At 50.9% G+C, this 17,666-nt stretch overlaps 1 protein-coding gene across 3 annotated transcripts in view; it reads right to left on the reverse strand.

Moving 5' to 3' along the window:
* Window positions 1-17,666, reverse strand: part of NR6A1 (nuclear receptor subfamily 6 group A member 1) — a 73,571-nt gene that overhangs the window by 18,807 nt on the left and 37,098 nt on the right. The window contains exon 1 of one of the 3 annotated variants that reach the window (XM_033077528.2): window positions 5,911-5,998. The exons of the other annotated variants lie outside the window; for them this stretch is intronic. Coding sequence (XP_032933419.1) covers window positions 5,911-5,938 — 28 coding nt within the window. The 5' untranslated portion in view covers window positions 5,939-5,998. Of the gene's footprint in view, window positions 1-5,910; window positions 5,999-17,666 lie in introns of those variants that run through there. 3 annotated transcript variants of the gene reach the window in all.

A 17,666-nucleotide genomic window follows, 5' to 3' on the forward strand; every position in this document is an offset into this window, starting at 1 on the left:
TGGTGAGGAGACACAGGTAGTTAACCCAGAACCTCATCACCTCAAACTGCACAGGGAGGCCTAAACCTCACTGCAACCAAGTCAGCTGTGCCTAAAATAATGCCAGCAAGTTGCACCAGCAGCTCTTCCTGCAGCAGATGTTTCACAGCTCAACAGTTTAACCCCTTGCAAGCCAGGCCAAGCTGCCTCCAGCCCCCACCTCATTTACTGTTGGATTAAAATCCCAACAGCTGCAAACAGATCTGCACTGCAAAGGTGGGAGCTATTCAAATATACTCAGGGACACACAAACCTGCAGTATGGCAGAATTCTCCAGGGGGTTCCACAAACCCCACAGCTGCACAGAACCCACACAGTGCCTGGGGTGCTGCTCCTGCTTGGACACAGACCTTGAAACCCCCCCCAGCCTTTGGACAGCACTGGATTGTGAAGATGAGCTGAGTCAAACTCGGTTCAGCACAACAACCAAGCCTGACTTTCCTCATTTAGATTAGACCAGGGAGTTTTCTGAGACAAAGGTGTTTATCTGCAGGATGGATTTTTGGAGCAGCAGGAGGTAAGAGTCACAGTGAAGTCTTCTCCAGCCTCAATAAAGGCCAAGCAAGCTGACAAACCAGGCTGTAGCTTCTTACTACTGCAGCACATGTGAATGCAAGAGAAATGAATGAGCCAAATGTACTGAGACCTGAAATTAGACCAGCTTTCAGTTACACAAGCCAAGTAAAAATCTAAACCAGCTGCTCCTACTCACAAGCAGCTTTCTCCAGAGCTTAAACCCAGTAGAAACCAGAACCAATCTGTGTTAATCTCCAAAAGGTTTGCTATGCACAGCATGCACATTTGCACTGTTCTGCAAATTTCACTGTTGCAGAACATTAAAATAAAGGGACGAACAAAGGAAACACAAACTTTAAGTGAATAAACGTTCCTGATTTGCACCAAAACATTCCCAGTTTTACATGGCAGGCCACCTCAGGTATGTGCTGGACCCAGAGGAATGTGGGTACAGTGGGGCTATCTGAGCATCTCTGAAGGAAGGCAGCCAAACATGACTTTGCAGCCACCAAGTGCATAATCTCCACCTTCAGCAATCTGATAAACACGGGGAGGGGGCTGGGGATTAGGCAGGACAGAGGAGTCCTCTATCTGCAGGGTTTAGCTCAGGCTCAGCCTCACCCCCAGCCCTCCCCCTGCTCGCACAGCAGTGCCATAAATCCCGGCTGTGGGGGATCCCGGGGTCAGCAGGAATCACCACCGGCTCCCACATGGCCAGAGGCAGGACAGGACACCCTGAGTGTGCAGCACAGCCCCGGGGCTCCCTCCTCACCCCACAGCCCTGGCTGGCCATGTCACCGAGGGATCATTTCCAGGCACAGCTTTTTTTGTTGTGGGAAGAATAGGGCCATCACCCAGACAGTGTGGGAAGCCTGGATGATTAAAGCGAGGAGGAATCAGAATCCTTCCCCTGCCATCTCCCCAGGAGGAATCAGAATCCTTCCCTTGCCATCTCTCCAGGAGGAATCAGAATCCTTCCCTTGCCATTCCATCTCTACAGGAGGAATCAGAATCCTTCCCTTGCCATTCCATCTCTCCAGGAGGAATCAGAATCCTTCCCATGCCATCTCCCCAGGAGGAATCAGAATCCTTCCCTTGTCATCCCATTTCCCCAAGAGGAATTAGAATCCTTCCCATCCCATCCATCTCCCCAAGAAGAATTAGAATCCTTCCCCTGCCATCCCATCTCTCCAAGAGGAATCAGAATCCTTCCCATGCCATCTCTCCAGGAGGAATCAGAATCCTTCCCTTGCCATCCCCATCTCCTCAGCCGAAGAGGGAGATGCTGTGAACGGCCCCCTGGCCACAGGAACTGCACACACTTCAGCAGAAACTGTTCCTTGGGTTTCCAGATTAAAATTGGCTGTTGAGCAGTGACACACACCGTGAACAAAGACACACAGACCCCAGAGTGTCCGTGCTCCCCACAAACCTGGTATAAACAAAACTGGGAGATTAAAAATGATGGTCTGCAGAAAGTCTTAGAGGTTTAGATCTTTAAAAAAATCCTGCAGGGACCGTGGCATTGCTGCCCTGTGCCCATGGTTTGCTGCTCCTGGCCTTTGCCAGTTTTCACCCACGCAATGCAGCGCCTGGTGTGGGTGAAGGGTGGCAGAGATGGGGCAGAACCACAGGGAACTTCACAAAAATGGTAAAGCACAAACAAATCTAAAGCAGCTCTGCACTGAGGGTGCTCTGAACTCCCTTAGCTTGAAATTTCACTAGAATGCCAAAACACACAATAAGAATAGCAATTTTTAAGTGAATAAGCCCTCCCTCCTCCGTGTCTCTGCCACCTCTCATCACTCTGGTTTCAAATGCCACACAAGACAACACACATTAGGACACAAAGCAATAGATTAAATTTTTTTTCAAATACCTGTTTTATTTCAGAGAGAGAGCTGAGGAAGCATCCCCCTGCCCCCTTCCCCAATTTTCCTGAGGGGTCTTACATTTAACAAACTCATACACGGGATATTCTGGCTTTGTTCTCCCAACCCATTGTAGCAGGGGCCACTAAATCAAACAGTTGCTGCTACGACAAAAGCACTCACAAAAATCTCAACCTCATCTTGAACCCTGAAGATTTTTATGGCTACTCCCTCGCTAGCCCCTCCCCGAAGCCACATTAAAGGATGTATTGTTTTCAGAGGTCATGGTAGGTTTCATACCACATACAATGTAAATTCTCCAAGAATATGACGATGTTACACAAGAATCACAGAATGGATGGAGTGAAAAAGAGAAAAAAATCTCTCCTCATCTATGTTTTATAAGACAAACAGTAAAAGCAATATATTTAATTTTTCAAGAAACTGGCTTTTCTCCTCAGTAAAATGAGCAGTCTTGATAATTTTTAAAGAAAATTCTTAGGAATTTCCAAAAGGAAATACCTTCCAATCCTGCTGAAACACATAGCAAAAACACAGACAGAGAGCACTATGGCATGTGAATGAGATAAAATACACAGCAAATAAATTAAAGCATGGGGACACACACCCAGCACACCCCTGTCACTGCTCCCACCTGTGCCAGTCCCGTGGGGGAGCGGCAGTGCCACATTCCGGGAGGGGACCAGGAGTTGGCTGCATCTGCAGGTGCCAGGGGCTCACCCCACCCTGGAGACTCGACTGAAAACTCTGCAGCAACCGCAGCTCCCGTGGGATTTACCCAGTGGGATTTACCCAGTGGGATTTACCCGCTGGGATTTACCTCAGAAAGCTGCTGGGGTGTTGGTGCAGCCGGCTTGTGGGATTTTCCATACTGGCTTTACGATGGAACGGAACAAAGACTTTATTTCCTAAAGGAAGGCCAAAAGTGAAGGCACAACCGCTCACCCAAACCCCGGTGCTGGGATTTTGCCTGGCTGGACAGCCAGAGGGAGAAGGCAGAAAGCTGCTGCCAGCAAAACTTCCCATTTATACAACAGAACGTGAATTTACAGCTACGGAAATCTTTTACAGTCGGAAAAAAATTACAGGCAACACTCAGCACTGCAATTCATTAATACATTTAGCATCTTTTCAGCTATGTGCCAGTTATTCGTTTCTCGATTATCTGACCCTGCCGCAGCCCCCTGCAGCAGCCTTTAGCTGGGTTTAAATCTCAAGCTGCTGAATACCAGCTGTTTGGGGAGGGGGGCGGAGGGGCAGATCTCACACATGTGTTACTTAAATCCCAACCGCATCTCGCTCTCCCCTCGCCTCTGGTGATGCCTCCAACACAAACAAACGCGTCGGGGTTTCTTTTCCCCTTGATTTTTCCTAACGATGCTTTTCATTGTCAATTTTTAGTTCGGAGAAAAGCACCCTGTGAAATTCAAACCCCAGAACCGGAGGAACTCCGCCCTCGCTGTGGAGCGCTGCATTGTCCAAACAAGCCCACCCCCAAATCAGGCGCCTTTGCTTCAGGGGCCTTTTTTTTTTTTTTTTTTAACTTATAATCGATGAACACAGGGATTAAATTTTCTGTGCGTGGCCCCTGCTCGGGCCGGCAGAGCCCGTGGCCGGCACAAAGGGCGGGGGTCCCGCTCGCCATCCAGCCCCAGATGGGGGTCCCAGCCCCACGCTGGAGGCGGGCGAGCTCCGCGTCCTGCCTGGCCAGCCCGGCTCAAAGAGCAGATTGTGCTGCCCCGGATCAGGCTGGCCATGGGCAGAGCTGAATAGAATTAACCCTCTGTGAACTAAAACAAAAACATTTGTGTGCCCAGCTGGGAGAAAGGTTAATTTAAATGGACAAGCCTTCTGTAAAAAAAAAAAAAAAAATAGAGGAGGGGAAAGAAAGAGGAAGCCTGCAACCTTATTCTCTGTACTGTACAAAGATGTTCTGCTCACAGAGAGTCTCATTTTAAAAAGCAGCACGTGAGTACTGGAAAGAAAAGAGGAGAAATGCTGTACTAGAGGAAGGGTCAGTGCATCACATCTCGCTTTCCAGTAATGAAATCCCAAACTCACGGTCCTACTCCACCCTGATCTTGTTTCTGCCCAAGCAGAGAAAGAAAACCCCCATTAAAAAAAATCCTAAAAAACCAAAAAACCGGAAAAAATAATAAAATAAACAGAAATCATCAGCTGCTGCTTTTCGGCTCGGTATAAATCAAGAGCGTGCAGCTGATGAAACCCATCACCCTTCCCCTGCCTGGGACACATCTCCATTTGCATATCAAAAACTCATCTGTGAAATGCAACTTCTCGCGGGCAGGGAGAGCCTCACCCCGACCCCAGCCCCGCGGAGCCCGGTGCCGGCGGGGGGGGCTGCAGGGACACGGGGCGCTGCGGGACCCCGGCCCCGCTCCTTTGTGCGGGACGGGCAGAGCACGCATCCTTCACTCCGGCCAGTTGTTGCACAAAGAGTTTGGAACAAAAGCCCGCACACCAAAATGTGCCCGATGGCCGGGACCGCAGCTGGGGACAGGCACGAGGGTCTCGGTGGCGCTGCCCACGCTCACAGAGCCACTCCGAGTTTAGTCGCTCTCTCAAGGGATCAACTTTCTCTGATCCAATTTTAGCAAAATAAAGCTCCGTGCGCGGTCGCTGCCCTGGCTCCGGCGCGGCCGCACGCTCTGAATTAACACCGGGTTAGATTGGTTCGGGTTTTTAATTGATACCTTACAAAGCGCTAAGATGAAGACCTGACTTTCCTGCCCTAAAACCTATTCTCTCGGCCCTATTGAAGCTGTCTGGATGTGCAACCCCTGAGAACGATGCTGAATTAAGAAAATCCCAAACTAACCCCACCCCCAGCAGGGAGCAGGGCCTGGGCACAACTGAACAGTGACTTCTCCAGCCTGTGTTACCAAACACGTAATGTTCTCCTGAAATATTCCATCCTTACTCTGAAGGTGAGCTTTACCGCTGTCCTCATCCACAGAGGGGAAAAAGCGCTGCGAACCCCGGGGGGACAGCGCCAGTCCCGGGAGGACGGGCGGAACCGAGCGCATCCTGACCCCGATACCATCCATAATTAACCACGCTAAAAAAAGCTCCTCCAGATGGTCGGAGGGATTAGGAAGTTTAAAATATAAACAAATTAAGCCACAAAACAAACTAATGCCCCTTCTATTTTTTTTTTTTTTTTTTAAATTGCATAATCCTGCTCGCAGCTCGGGGCTGCGCTGCCCGGCCCCGGGAGCCGTGAAAAGGCAGGGAAAGGCAGGGAAAGGCAGGGAAAGGCAGGAAAAGGCAGGGAAAGGGGAAAAGCCCGCACGGCTCCTGCTGGCCGCGGTCCCGCATCCCGCGGTCCGAGCCCCGCACGCCGGAACGGGGCGGCCCCGGCCCGGTACCGGCGGGGGAGCGGCGGCCCCGGGTCCGCGCAGCCTCCGGCGGCTCCGCCCGGACAAAGCCCGGCCCCGCTCACCTTCCATGCAGGTCGAGTCCCGCTTCATCCCCGGCCGGCTCCTAGGGCCGCCTCATGGCGGCGGCGGGCGGGCAGCCCGGCTCGGCCATCGCCGCCGCCGCGGGCCGCCCTATGCTAACGACACTGTGATGTCAGCGCCGCCCCCGCCGCACCGGCACGGGGGGGCCGGGCCGGCCTGCCCCGCACGGGGACCGGGCGGTGACACAGCCACAGAGACGCTGACAGAGCGACAGGCGGCCTGAGCGACTGCCTGGGACCGAGCGACAGAGCGACAGAGCGACCGACCGACAGACTGACTGACAGAGCGACCGACTGACCGACAGCCTGAGCGACTGCCTGGGACCGAGCGACAGAGTGACCGACTGACTGACCGACAGACTGACTGACTGACCGACTGACCGACAGCCTGAGCGACTGCCTGGGACTGAGCGACAGAGCAACAGAGCGACCGAGCGACAGACTGACCGACAGAGCGACCGACTGACCGACACAGCAACAGACCGACTGACTGACCGACTGACCGACAGAGCGACAGACTGACTGACAGAGCGACTGACCGACAGCCTGAGCGACTGCCTGGGAGCGAGCGACAGAGCGACAGAGCGACCGACTGACAGAGCGACTGACCGACCGACTGACCGACAGACAGCCTGAGCGACTGACTGACTGACTGACCGACTGACCGACAGAGCGACTGACTGACCGACAGAGCAACAGACTGACTGACTGACCGACAGAGCGACTGACTGACCGACAGAGCAACAGACTGACTGACTGACCGACAGAGCAACAGAGCAACAGACTGACTGACTGACCGACTGACCGACAGAGCAACTGACTGACAGACCGACTGACCGACAGGCGGCCTGAGCGACTGCCTGGGACCGAGCGACAGAGCGACAGACTGACCGACAGAGCAACAGACTGACTGACTGACCGACAGAGCGACAGAGCGACTGACTGACTGACAGAGCGACTGACCGACAGACAGCCTGAGTGACTGCCTGGGACCGAGCGACAGAGCAACAGACTGACTGACAGACCGACTGACCGACAGAGCAACTGACTGACCGACTGACCGACAGCCTGAGCGACTGCCTGGGACTGAGCGACAGAGCGACAGAGCGACTGACTGACCGACTGACCAACTGACCGACAGAGCGACTGACTGACCGACTGACCAACAGAGCAACAGACTGACTGACAGACAGACTGACCGACAGACAGCCTGAGCGACTGTCTGGGACCGAGCAACAGAGCGACTGACCGACTGATAGACCGACAGACTGACTGACAGACAGACTGACTGACAGAGCAACAGAGTGACTGACAGAGCGACTGACTGACTGACCGACAGAGCAACCGACTGACCGACAGACCGACTGACCAACAGAGCAACAGACTGACTGACTGACTGACAGACAGCCTGAGCCACTGGCTGAGACTGACCAACAGACTGACCAACTGACCGACAAACCGACTGACTGACTGACAGACCCACCAACCAACAGAGAGCCTGAGTGACCAGCTGAGACCGGCTGACTGACCAACAGACAGACTGACCGACAAAGTGAACGACTGACAGGCTGACTGACTGACTGACTGACTGACTGACTGATCACTGCCGTGAGCCATGGCCTGGGCACTTGCCATGAGCCGTCACCACCAACCACTGGCCACTGGCCACCAGCCATCACCACTGGCCACCACTTTGCACAGTCCTTCCACCAGCTTCCCACCAGGGAAGCTGAGAGAGCTGCTCGCTGTGGTGTGAAACAGGTACCACCAACACACACACCAGCAAAATCCAGGGAACCCCAGAATGAACATAAAAGTTGTGGTTGCCCCATCCTGGATGAGGTTGGACAGGGCTTGGAGCCTCCTGGTCCAGTGGAAGGTGTCACTGTCCATGGCAGGGTGTGGAACAAGCTGAGCTTTAAGGTCATGACTCTATGAAAATTATTTATTTAAACTGATAACAAGTATTGTCCAGAAACTTAAGCTCAGTTTTAATCAGCCATGAAAGGCAGTACAGGCACAGCTCACAATGCTCAGGCCAGTGCCCTGCCCATGCCCACACCTGCAGAGCACTGTGAACACAGACTGGGACTCCCAGCTCTCCCAGGACTGGGAATTCAGGTGCTCTTTTGGTGGTGGTCCCTATGGGGCAGAGGACTGGAGCCCTACTCACAGGGGTCTGCACAAGTGGTGGAGTTAAAATGGAACACAATAAATCCATGACTGATTTAGCTGCCCACCTCAAAACAGGCACCACTGCCAGCAATGATCATGGTGAGCTCTTCATCAGACACAGCCGTGCATGTCTGCACCAGAAAATAAAAATATTTTCATGAAGCTCTTCTTCCCCTTCACCCTCCCTCTGGGATGAACTCATGTGTCCTTAGTGCCCAGTAAACTGTCCTGGTGCTCAGCTGTGTTTGACCAGCCCAAACCAATCCTCACCACACCACAGCATTTAAGGGAAGGCTCAAGAGCGTTTCTGCTGATGCCCAATCCAACCTGTCCTCCAGATGTCTCAAAACTGGCTCTGCTCAAAAGCCAGGATTTGCTTCTGTTCCTCATTCCGAGGAGCGCAGCACCCAACTGCGCTGTGAGGAACGGCTGTCTTAGAATAAACAAGGCACAGAGGCAACAAAAGAGGTCATATTTCACTCCATCCCAAGCCTGAAATTTTATTGCTTTCTGGTGACATCCAGCAATGCAAGTAACCTTGTGAGCACGCAGGGCAGAGCTCGGTGGTGTCCTCCTGGCAGCAGGGCCCCCTGCTCCAGCTGACTCTGTTTGGGAGGGGATCTGGCCACCAACCCAACCCCAACTCCAACTCTTCCATGACTCTGTCCACTCATAACCCTGGTTTTAACGCAGCATTTCTGCACAGCAGGTGCATTTTCAGAGCCCACCCTGCAGTGCTCTGCTGATGTTGTAAATCTGTGCAGCTCCCTCGTGGGTCTGAGCTCCCCTTTTCCCCCAGACCCAGGCGGGTGAGGAGCCGCCGCCGCCGCCCTCGCAGCGCATGGCCAAGGTAAGCCAGGCCTGGCTGCACTATTGACACAGCTGTTTGCAATTGTGCTGCTCCCAGAGCTCCACATTCTTCATCCCATGCGAGCCCTTGGCTGGCTCCCGGCACCCCTCGGAGAAGTGTGACCAGAATGCAGAGTGCTTATTTTGTAAAGCCGCAGCGCGGTGTGGACACAGCAGGCTGAAATGAAGCAACTTAATCTCGAGATAACACAAAGTTGCCCCCACAACTGCTGTTCAGACCCAAAACATGACACGCCAAAGAAAACCCCAAAACAAACTCCCCTCCTAATTGTGAAATTGCAATTATAGACAAAACCTGGCTGGGGAAAATGATATTTGCCCACACAACCCAAATCTTCCAAATTATTCGAAACTCACATTAAATACACATTGTTTTATCCATAATAAATCCTTAAGGGCAGAAAATAATTGCAGAGATCCAAAACTATTCTGTAAAATCACAGACCAACTGCCTACAAAAGGGCAGGCAAAGAGACAGGAAAAATGAGTTCTGTTGTCTGACCCAAACATCCATGCAGCGAGTCAGGGCAAAAGAAAAATAAAGTAGCTGGTTCTTATTTTAGCCTGTATCAGCCAATTCCCACTGCAGACAGAACTGATGGTATTGTAACCAACATCTAAGATTTTATAATGACAACAGTTCATAACAGTAAAAGCCCAAAAGCATTGCCAAAAAATGGGCAAGGGGCACTGCTGCTTGCGAGGGATTTATTGTCCTGATGTTAAAGCCATAAGGGACAGGCACAGGAAGCAAGAGGAGGTACTGCCCCTCTCCGGGTGCTCCCTGGCCATGAGATCACCATTCCAGAGAGAAGGAACTCTTAAAAGATGTGACTTTTTCAGAAATATGGAGACAGTGGCATCATGAGCCAGTACCAAAAGGGATTGAACACTGCCAGGCCAGCACAGCTCTCCCAGGACACTCTGCCAATCCCAAAACCTTTGCTGAAAACCCCAAATTCGGGCAGGGCAGGGCTGGCAGAGCTGCGTGGCCCCAGGACAGGGACAGCCCTTCCCTGCTGTCCCACCCACGGCCGCAGTTTCATAATTCCCCGTGCTGCAGCCAGGCTTTGCCCATTTTCATGACAATCGGGGCTCTGTTGTGTCCCCGCAGTTTGAGCCATCAGCCCCTTTGTGGCAGGAACAAAGTCTGGGCTGGGGATAACAAAACCCAGCACATCTCGGCCACAAACCCGGGCTGCCCCCACAGCACTGGGCTGGCCACTGACCGAACTACAGCACTGGGGGGATTTGATTTCCAGCAACAAACAGATCCTAAGGAAACACCCGATCCTGGCTTAGCTTTTCTTTTACAAGAATGGTGCTGCTGGCAGCAGCTCTGCTGTGCTGAGCCCGTGTGGGTCGGCAGGAACCTGGGGAACGAGACCAAATGTAGTTGGATAAATGATAAAAATTCACATTAACACATCTCAATACCCTCGGTGCTGTGGACGTTACTCCTTTGCAGTGACAGAACTGGTTGGAGGTAAACACAGCATGTTTTTCCCCAAAAAGATCTATTCTACTCACCATGTATGCAGCTATTTTAGAGAAAAAAATTAAAATTGATATAAAATTGCTTAGACGAGCTATGGAAGAAACTGCAAAGAATGATAATAAACATCCACCTGATGTCTGAGCTGTTCTGTGATAATGGTTTAACAACAGATCGGGTAATTCCTCTCCTCCCCGGTGTTAAACACACCAGGAGTGTGGTGTTAATAATTCTAGTGAAGCTGGTCACTTGGTGCACATAAAATTAAGCAATTTTCTCCTTCTTACAAGTTTGTTAGGTCATTCTGTAAATTGAATCCTTCTATCGATTTCCGGTTTTATCTGTTTATTTATATTTTGATTCACCTGCCTACTGAATTTGCCATCCCAGAGAACAGAGTGGTTCCACGAGCGTTTCACTGCACCTCGCTGGGTGGGTGACAAACAGCAGAGAGCTCTGTGTGACAGAGAAAAAGGCAGGGGGGAGGTTAAGGGCTCCTCAGAGAGGAAAAAAGGAAAACAAATGGGACTGTAGGCATGGGAAGTATATGGTTTTACTGCCTTAGTGGGAACGTACAAGAAAGGGGAATTGCAAAGGGAGAAGCTTTACATTTCTATGAGGAGGCAATCGAGCCCCATCCCCTTCCTATGGGACGGCTCCATCCATTCTGAGAGTGCATCTCCTGTAGCTCCAGTAACCAAGGGAGGTCACACAGCTTCACACCACACTGCACAACACGGGGAGTCCTTGGGTGGGTCCCTGTCACAGCAAGAGCCTCACAGAGCCCTGAGTTGGAGCAAAGCGGGGCCAGGGCAAGGTCTGGTCCTTGCACCTCCTCCCGAGGGCAGATGTTTGTCCCAGGGCTCCATATCCAGCACAGAGCCCGCAGCAGATGCACCAGGGGAGCTTTGTCCTCCCTACAGAACCAGCGGGGACACAGAGGAGCCCAAATCCCTTCATCCAAACCTGGGCAGAAATGATGTTTAGCAGGATGCAGGAACAGAGGAGACTGTAGGTCAGGGGGCAGAGAGCATCTCCCAGAGGTGGGAAAATTCTCTGCATTAAAGCAATAAACTGAAAAGCCAAAAGATTGCTTTATGCCACTTACACGAACTGCAATCACACAGCTACACTGGCCTGCTGCAGTTGCTGATGTTTTCAATAATAGCAACAACAGATCAAGTTTGTTATTATAACTGTAGTTATTATAATTCTGAACAGTATTTACAAATTCCAGCTTGGTGATGAGCAGCAATTTTTTGTATGGCCAGGGAAAAACAAACAAACAAACAAACAAACAAACAGTGAGGACATTTCCTCAAATTTCAGTTCAGATGGCAAAACAGAAACGATAAAACTTTCAGAATTACAACTGAAGCCGACACTTCGCTGGGGCTGCAGTGGGTTTGGAGTTCCTTTGGATCATTAGGTGCTGGGAAAAGTCCCGTTTGGGCAGTCCTGGCTGCTCCGTGCCTCTCACAGGGGTGAGGCTGGGCAGAGGGACAGGAGGTGGCACTGAGAGCCCTGAGCGGGTGGCTGCACAGCCGGGCATCCCCGGGCACAGAGAATCCCTGGATTGTGCCGGAAGGGAGAGAACACGGACGGACCCGCACCCACGGGCTTTGCAGCCGCTCTGACACGTGCTGGGCTCGGGGGACACGGGCGGGTCCGTGCGCTGGACGGGAGAGGGCAGCAGCCGACCGGGACACGGCGGGGACGGCGGGGACGGCACAGCGGGGACGGGCTGGGAATACCGGAGAGGGAATGGGAATAATGGAATGGGACTGGGAATACCGGACAGGGGATGGGAATACCGGAGAGGGGCTGGGAATAATGGAATGGGACTGGGAATACCGGAGAGGGGATGGGAATACCGGACAGGGGCTGGGAATACCGGAGAGGGGCTGGGAACACCGGAGAGGGGATGGGCACACCGGAGAGGGGATGGGAATACCGGGACAGGGGATGGGAATACCGGAGAGGGGCTGGGAACACCGGAGAGGGGATGGGCACACCGGAGAGGGGATGGGAATACCGGGACAGGGGATGGGAATACCGGAGAGGGGCTGGGAATACCGGGATAGGGGATGGGAATAACGGGACAGGGGCTGGGAACACCGGAGAGGGGATGGGCACACCGGAGAGGGGATGGGAATACCGGGACAGGGGATGGGAATACCGGAGCGGGGCTGGGCACACCGGGACAGGGGATGGGAATACCGGAGAGGGGATGGGAATACAGGAGAGGGGATGGGAATACCGGAGAGGGGATGGGAATACCGGAATGGGGATGGGAATACCGGAGAGGGGATGGGAATACCGGAATGGGACTGGGAATAACGGAGAGGGGCTGGGCACACCGGAATGGGACTGGGAATAACAGGACAGGGGATGGGAATACCGGAGAGGGGCTGGGCACACCGGGACAGGGGCTGGGCACACACAGAGGGGCTGGGCACACCGGAATGGGACTGGGAATACCGGGACAGGGGTCGGGCACACAGAGGGGACCCTCCCGGACTCTCCTCTCCTCTCCTCTCCTCTCCTCTCCTCTCCTCTCCTCTCCTCTCCTCTCCGGGTGCCACACTAAAAGGTCCCGCTCACTGGATGGCACTTGGGGTTCAATCTTCCTGTAATTAGCTGTTCTGTCAGTAGGAGTAGCTATTTTAAATGTCCCTTTCCGTCCCCAACCATCTCTAAGTATTCAATGTAACTTGTTGAAGTTTGTAATCCTATTTTCCTTTTTTACAAGGAAAGGGAAAAGCTGAAATGTCCTTCCAAAATTTATGAAAATGGGAACAAAATTATGTAGGAACTATCTGGTATACCCTGGCAAACCCTCAGACTTCCCCTTGTATCCATGTAACCAGCCAAGAATACATCCATGCAGAAAACAGCCTATTCCACTGAAAAAACATCACCTGAACTCCCAGTTTCTGTAAGAACCTCCTGCCAACAGCTCAGTTTGGAGACTGAGTGATTTACCTTCTACAACCATCTATAAACAACAACTACCTAAGATTAATTTAACCTTAAATCAAATTGTGAAATGTCAAAATCTATGGAAAATAGAAAGGCATGGGCAGTTGAGGAAAACAGCGCAGGGGAAATCCCCATACTCAAAAAACCCTTGTGTAAATTAAATTTCCTTTCTAGAGGGCCCCAAAGCAGCAAGAGAAGGCAGCCAGCACGGGAGAGTGGCACAGTGACATACCTGGCCCTGTTTTAGGGGGATAAGGAATTTGTCATGAGCTCTGCATCCCCTTCCACTGTCCAGCCATAACTCGAAGTGCCCAGCTCAAAGCTGCAGAGGGGGCTCCTCTAGATAAATGCTTTCATCATTTTAAGTTTCTGCTGTTGCAAACGTGAGGGAAATGTCCCTGTGAGCTACATGGGTTGTCCTGGCTGCAAGGGCAAATCTTTGTGTGTGCAGCAGGTCCTGGGATTTCAGCACAACACTGCGGAGCAGAACGGCGCTGGGGAAGTTCTTTGTGTCCTGTTCAGTCCTTCGGAGCAGCCTGGAAATCTGGGGCATTTCTGCACTGCTCCCCCTCCTACTAATATTGGTTCCAATTCTGAATGGGGGGCAACAGCTGAATCCTGAAAAAACACACGTTACCTCCCTGTCTTCCTCCTGTTAGCCCTGGTGCTCATCCTTTCCTTCTGCCAAACTGGATGATTTGTACATCACCTGAACCAGCAGCTCCCAGGCCCAGATACCTCCCACCCCAGTTAGCACGAGGTTCCAAATTAAGATGTACGTGACTGCAAAGAGCCAATTTTATTAGACAAACACTAGGGGAAAAAAAAAAAAAAAATTCTTCCATCCTCCTCTCATTCCTGAAGCCACGCAGGGCAAAGTATTCCCATGCCTATTCCTGACAGGGAGTGAGGCTGCCCCAGCACAGGGGCTGCTGCTTTGGGTGTAAAGACTGAATCGAACATGCAGTATTTAAGACAATTAGGTTTTCAAAGAAACTACACTAAACATTTCTTTCATGTGTAATCAAATTATGTTAAAGCAAACCTCATAATTTAAACCATTCCATTGGTCAGCTCCTATTTGTTTTCCCTGCACCCTCATTTTTGCTCCAGATCTGTCACATTACATTAACACCTTTCCTACTCACTGCCTACAGAAATAACAGCCTTCGACATGCCTGCACAATCCATTTGTCCTGCTCTAATTACTTTTTGACATAGCCTCTTCTGCTGTTATCTTGCCTTTTCTGACCTCTGTCTGTATTAAAGCCATTTAAAACAATCTTTACACTCGGTATCTATTGTGATGTGTCTTATACGATACTGCAGGAGCAGCAGGCAGTGACATTTTGTAAATCAAATATTTAAATCTATGGTAATATGATAATGTACTTGAGGAAAGCTACTGCACAGTGGTAACAGCCACAACTGGCTGCTCATAACACGAGCCCCCAGGACTGCAGCACATTTTCAGGATGGAATTTCTATAGTCATAAAACCGTTCTACATAAGGAAACTGCTCAAAGATAAACAGGTTCTTCTGCGTACTACGGAATTTCCCTTAATTTCACAAATGGGGAGGAAAGCAGGAGGAACAGAAAAGTGGCCATCCTGCACAAGAAAACCCAAACAACCTCCAGACAAACTGAGCAGACAGGAAGAGGTTCAGGCAGGGTACACCAACAATGCAACCCATGACAAATCACACTCTTCTTCAAACCCAGAGGAGAAACCATGAGTCTCTAATCCCAGTATCCCTCTGTTTTCATCAAGCCCATTCAAAAACTGTGCCCTCATTTTCTTTTGTGGTGATTCACAGAAGATGAGCCTCTAATTACCAGCTACTTCCCCAGCTGAAGCAGCAGAGGATCTGCTCTGTGCCAAGTGTCTGCTTTGGAGTCAAGAACTTTGCCACATGGTGGAACTAATTTTTTGGATATCAAGTTGATCCCGATGTATATATGTCTCACAATACAGTCTAACTACATCTTTACATGCTATTTTCCACATGATCCAGCCTCGTGCTCACATAATTGGTATCTAGTAATATTTTACTCACATTTAAAGAGATTCCTCAAATCTACATTTGCTCTGGTGCATTTACAGGGTAATTATCCAGCTCACACCAAGTCTGGCCTTCTAGACCCAGCCAGTGCAGACACAGGCACAGCTCTGCTGGGAAAGCACAGCTCTACACTTTGTCTTCCAGATGACAGCACTATAAAACCAACGGGGGACAAACCCAGAGTCAATTAAAATACATTAAACGCAATGCAACAATTCTATGATTTGTCATAGAGATTTTATTCCTTTGAATCCCTCTGACTGTGTCCTCAGGACATTAAATCCCATGAACGCTGTGGAAAGCTCTTCCCACAACACTTCACTGTGCTCATTTTTATTTTCCCCTTTCTCCTTCCTGTCAGCAGTCCTGACCACAAACCTCGGGCTCATTAAGGCATGAGAACAGAGAGGGGACCCATAGCTGCACGGCCAGAGCAGCGTGCTGGAAAAGCAGGAGTGGGAGACGATGGAAAGTGATGGAAAGGTTTTTCAGTGAAGGTTTTTCACAGGACATCCAACAGCAGGAGCGAGTCATGCCCACAGGAACTGCTGAAACAGTGAGGATTTAGGGGACCAAAAGCAACAGACATTCCCAAATTTCCTGCCTTGTGAGTGAAGAGATTCCAAGCCCCTCTGCACGGTGGCACAGAGCAGCATCTCTTCCCAGCAGCTCTGGGGGAAGTCAGGGCCTGAATTCCTTGTGCAGGAACCTCGTGCTCGGAGCAGACCCGTGTTAGGACCGTGATTAGTCCTAAACAGACGCCTCTAAATTGCCTGCCTGAGGAATCCACCTCTCCCCGTGACTGCCCCCGAATTAGGGGGGTTGATTTCCCCTCATTAAGGCTGTCCTGAGCTGCTCTCTGCGGGAACCACAGCTCCCAGGGCAGCTCCAGAGCAGGGCTGGAGCTCCAGGAGCGCCCAGGGCTGCCCTGCTTTTCCTGGCTTTGGGAATGTGAAAATGGCAGATCAGCCAAACCAAACTGAGCCAAACGTCTGTGTGTGCAGGACAGACAGACAGACACACAGACAGACAGACAGACAGAGCTGCCCTGCTCCCTGCAGCCTGGCTGGCCATAAATCCTCCCCAGCACAGCGGGTTTAGCCAGAGGGATCCTCCATAACACGAGGTGCCACAAGAAATGCGAGAGGGTTTGAGAGCAAACATGCGAGAGTCAGATTTGAAATTAAAATGATCTGCCCCGACAACAGCGCCTGGATTTCTGCATTAAATTTCTGACATTCCAATGGCATGATATGTTCATGTTGCTCACCCAAGATAATCCCACGCGGTTTTTTGGAAGTTAAAAATTAAAATCTGCATTAGTGTTTTTATCATACATCTTGAAAACAAGGCAAATAGAAAACTCCCAGGGCTCACCACCAGGCATCTTATCAGCAGAACTATGGGGCTCTTTGTGCTGTGTTGTGATGACTCTGCAGCACACGTACTCCTGGAAACAGCCCCTGCTACTCACAGGATACACCCCAGATGCTCAGATCCACGGATCTCACCGTGAGGTGCCACACTGTGTGTCAGAACAGCCCAAATCTGAAAGAGCTCCTACACCAAATTTAGCAAACTGCTAAACTTGCACTATGTCTACAGGAGCAAATGTAAGATGTAAGATAAGGGCCACACCGGGGTTATACACACTCAGTATTTGGTTAAATCAGGAATTAGACTTAGGAGTTCTAGAGATATGAATGTCCCTTAACAAAACAGAAGATAAATACCCACAGGGCAGCGACCCTCTTCTTTAAAGCAGCTTTTCCTGTGTGAGTCTTGCCAAAGACTAATTACATTATTGCTCATTATTTGTAACAAAACATAAACATTTTCCTCGTGGCAGTCACAGAGTCAGCAATCACAGAGGAACCCGCACACCCTCACCTCAACAACACTAGGATAGGGTATAAGGCATTCTGATCTAGTCTCATCCACCCACTAAATTGCTCCAAAGTTTGCTTGCACGTATTCTCTGCAGGTCCAGGGAGTGCTTTCTGCGCTGGCAATGCAGCGAGCAGGGTGACAGTCTAACATGGTGTCCTGCTGAGATCCAAGAATAGCAATGCCTTAAAAGGCAGCGATGTTGAGATCACAAGGAAAAGAGAATTAGGGCACAGCTGTGGAGTTCTGTAGGCTAAAACATAG

This window comes from Catharus ustulatus, chromosome 21 (genome assembly GCF_009819885.2).
Source record: "Catharus ustulatus isolate bCatUst1 chromosome 21, bCatUst1.pri.v2, whole genome shotgun sequence".
NCBI classification, from domain to species: Eukaryota; Metazoa; Chordata; class Aves; order Passeriformes; family Turdidae; genus Catharus; species Catharus ustulatus.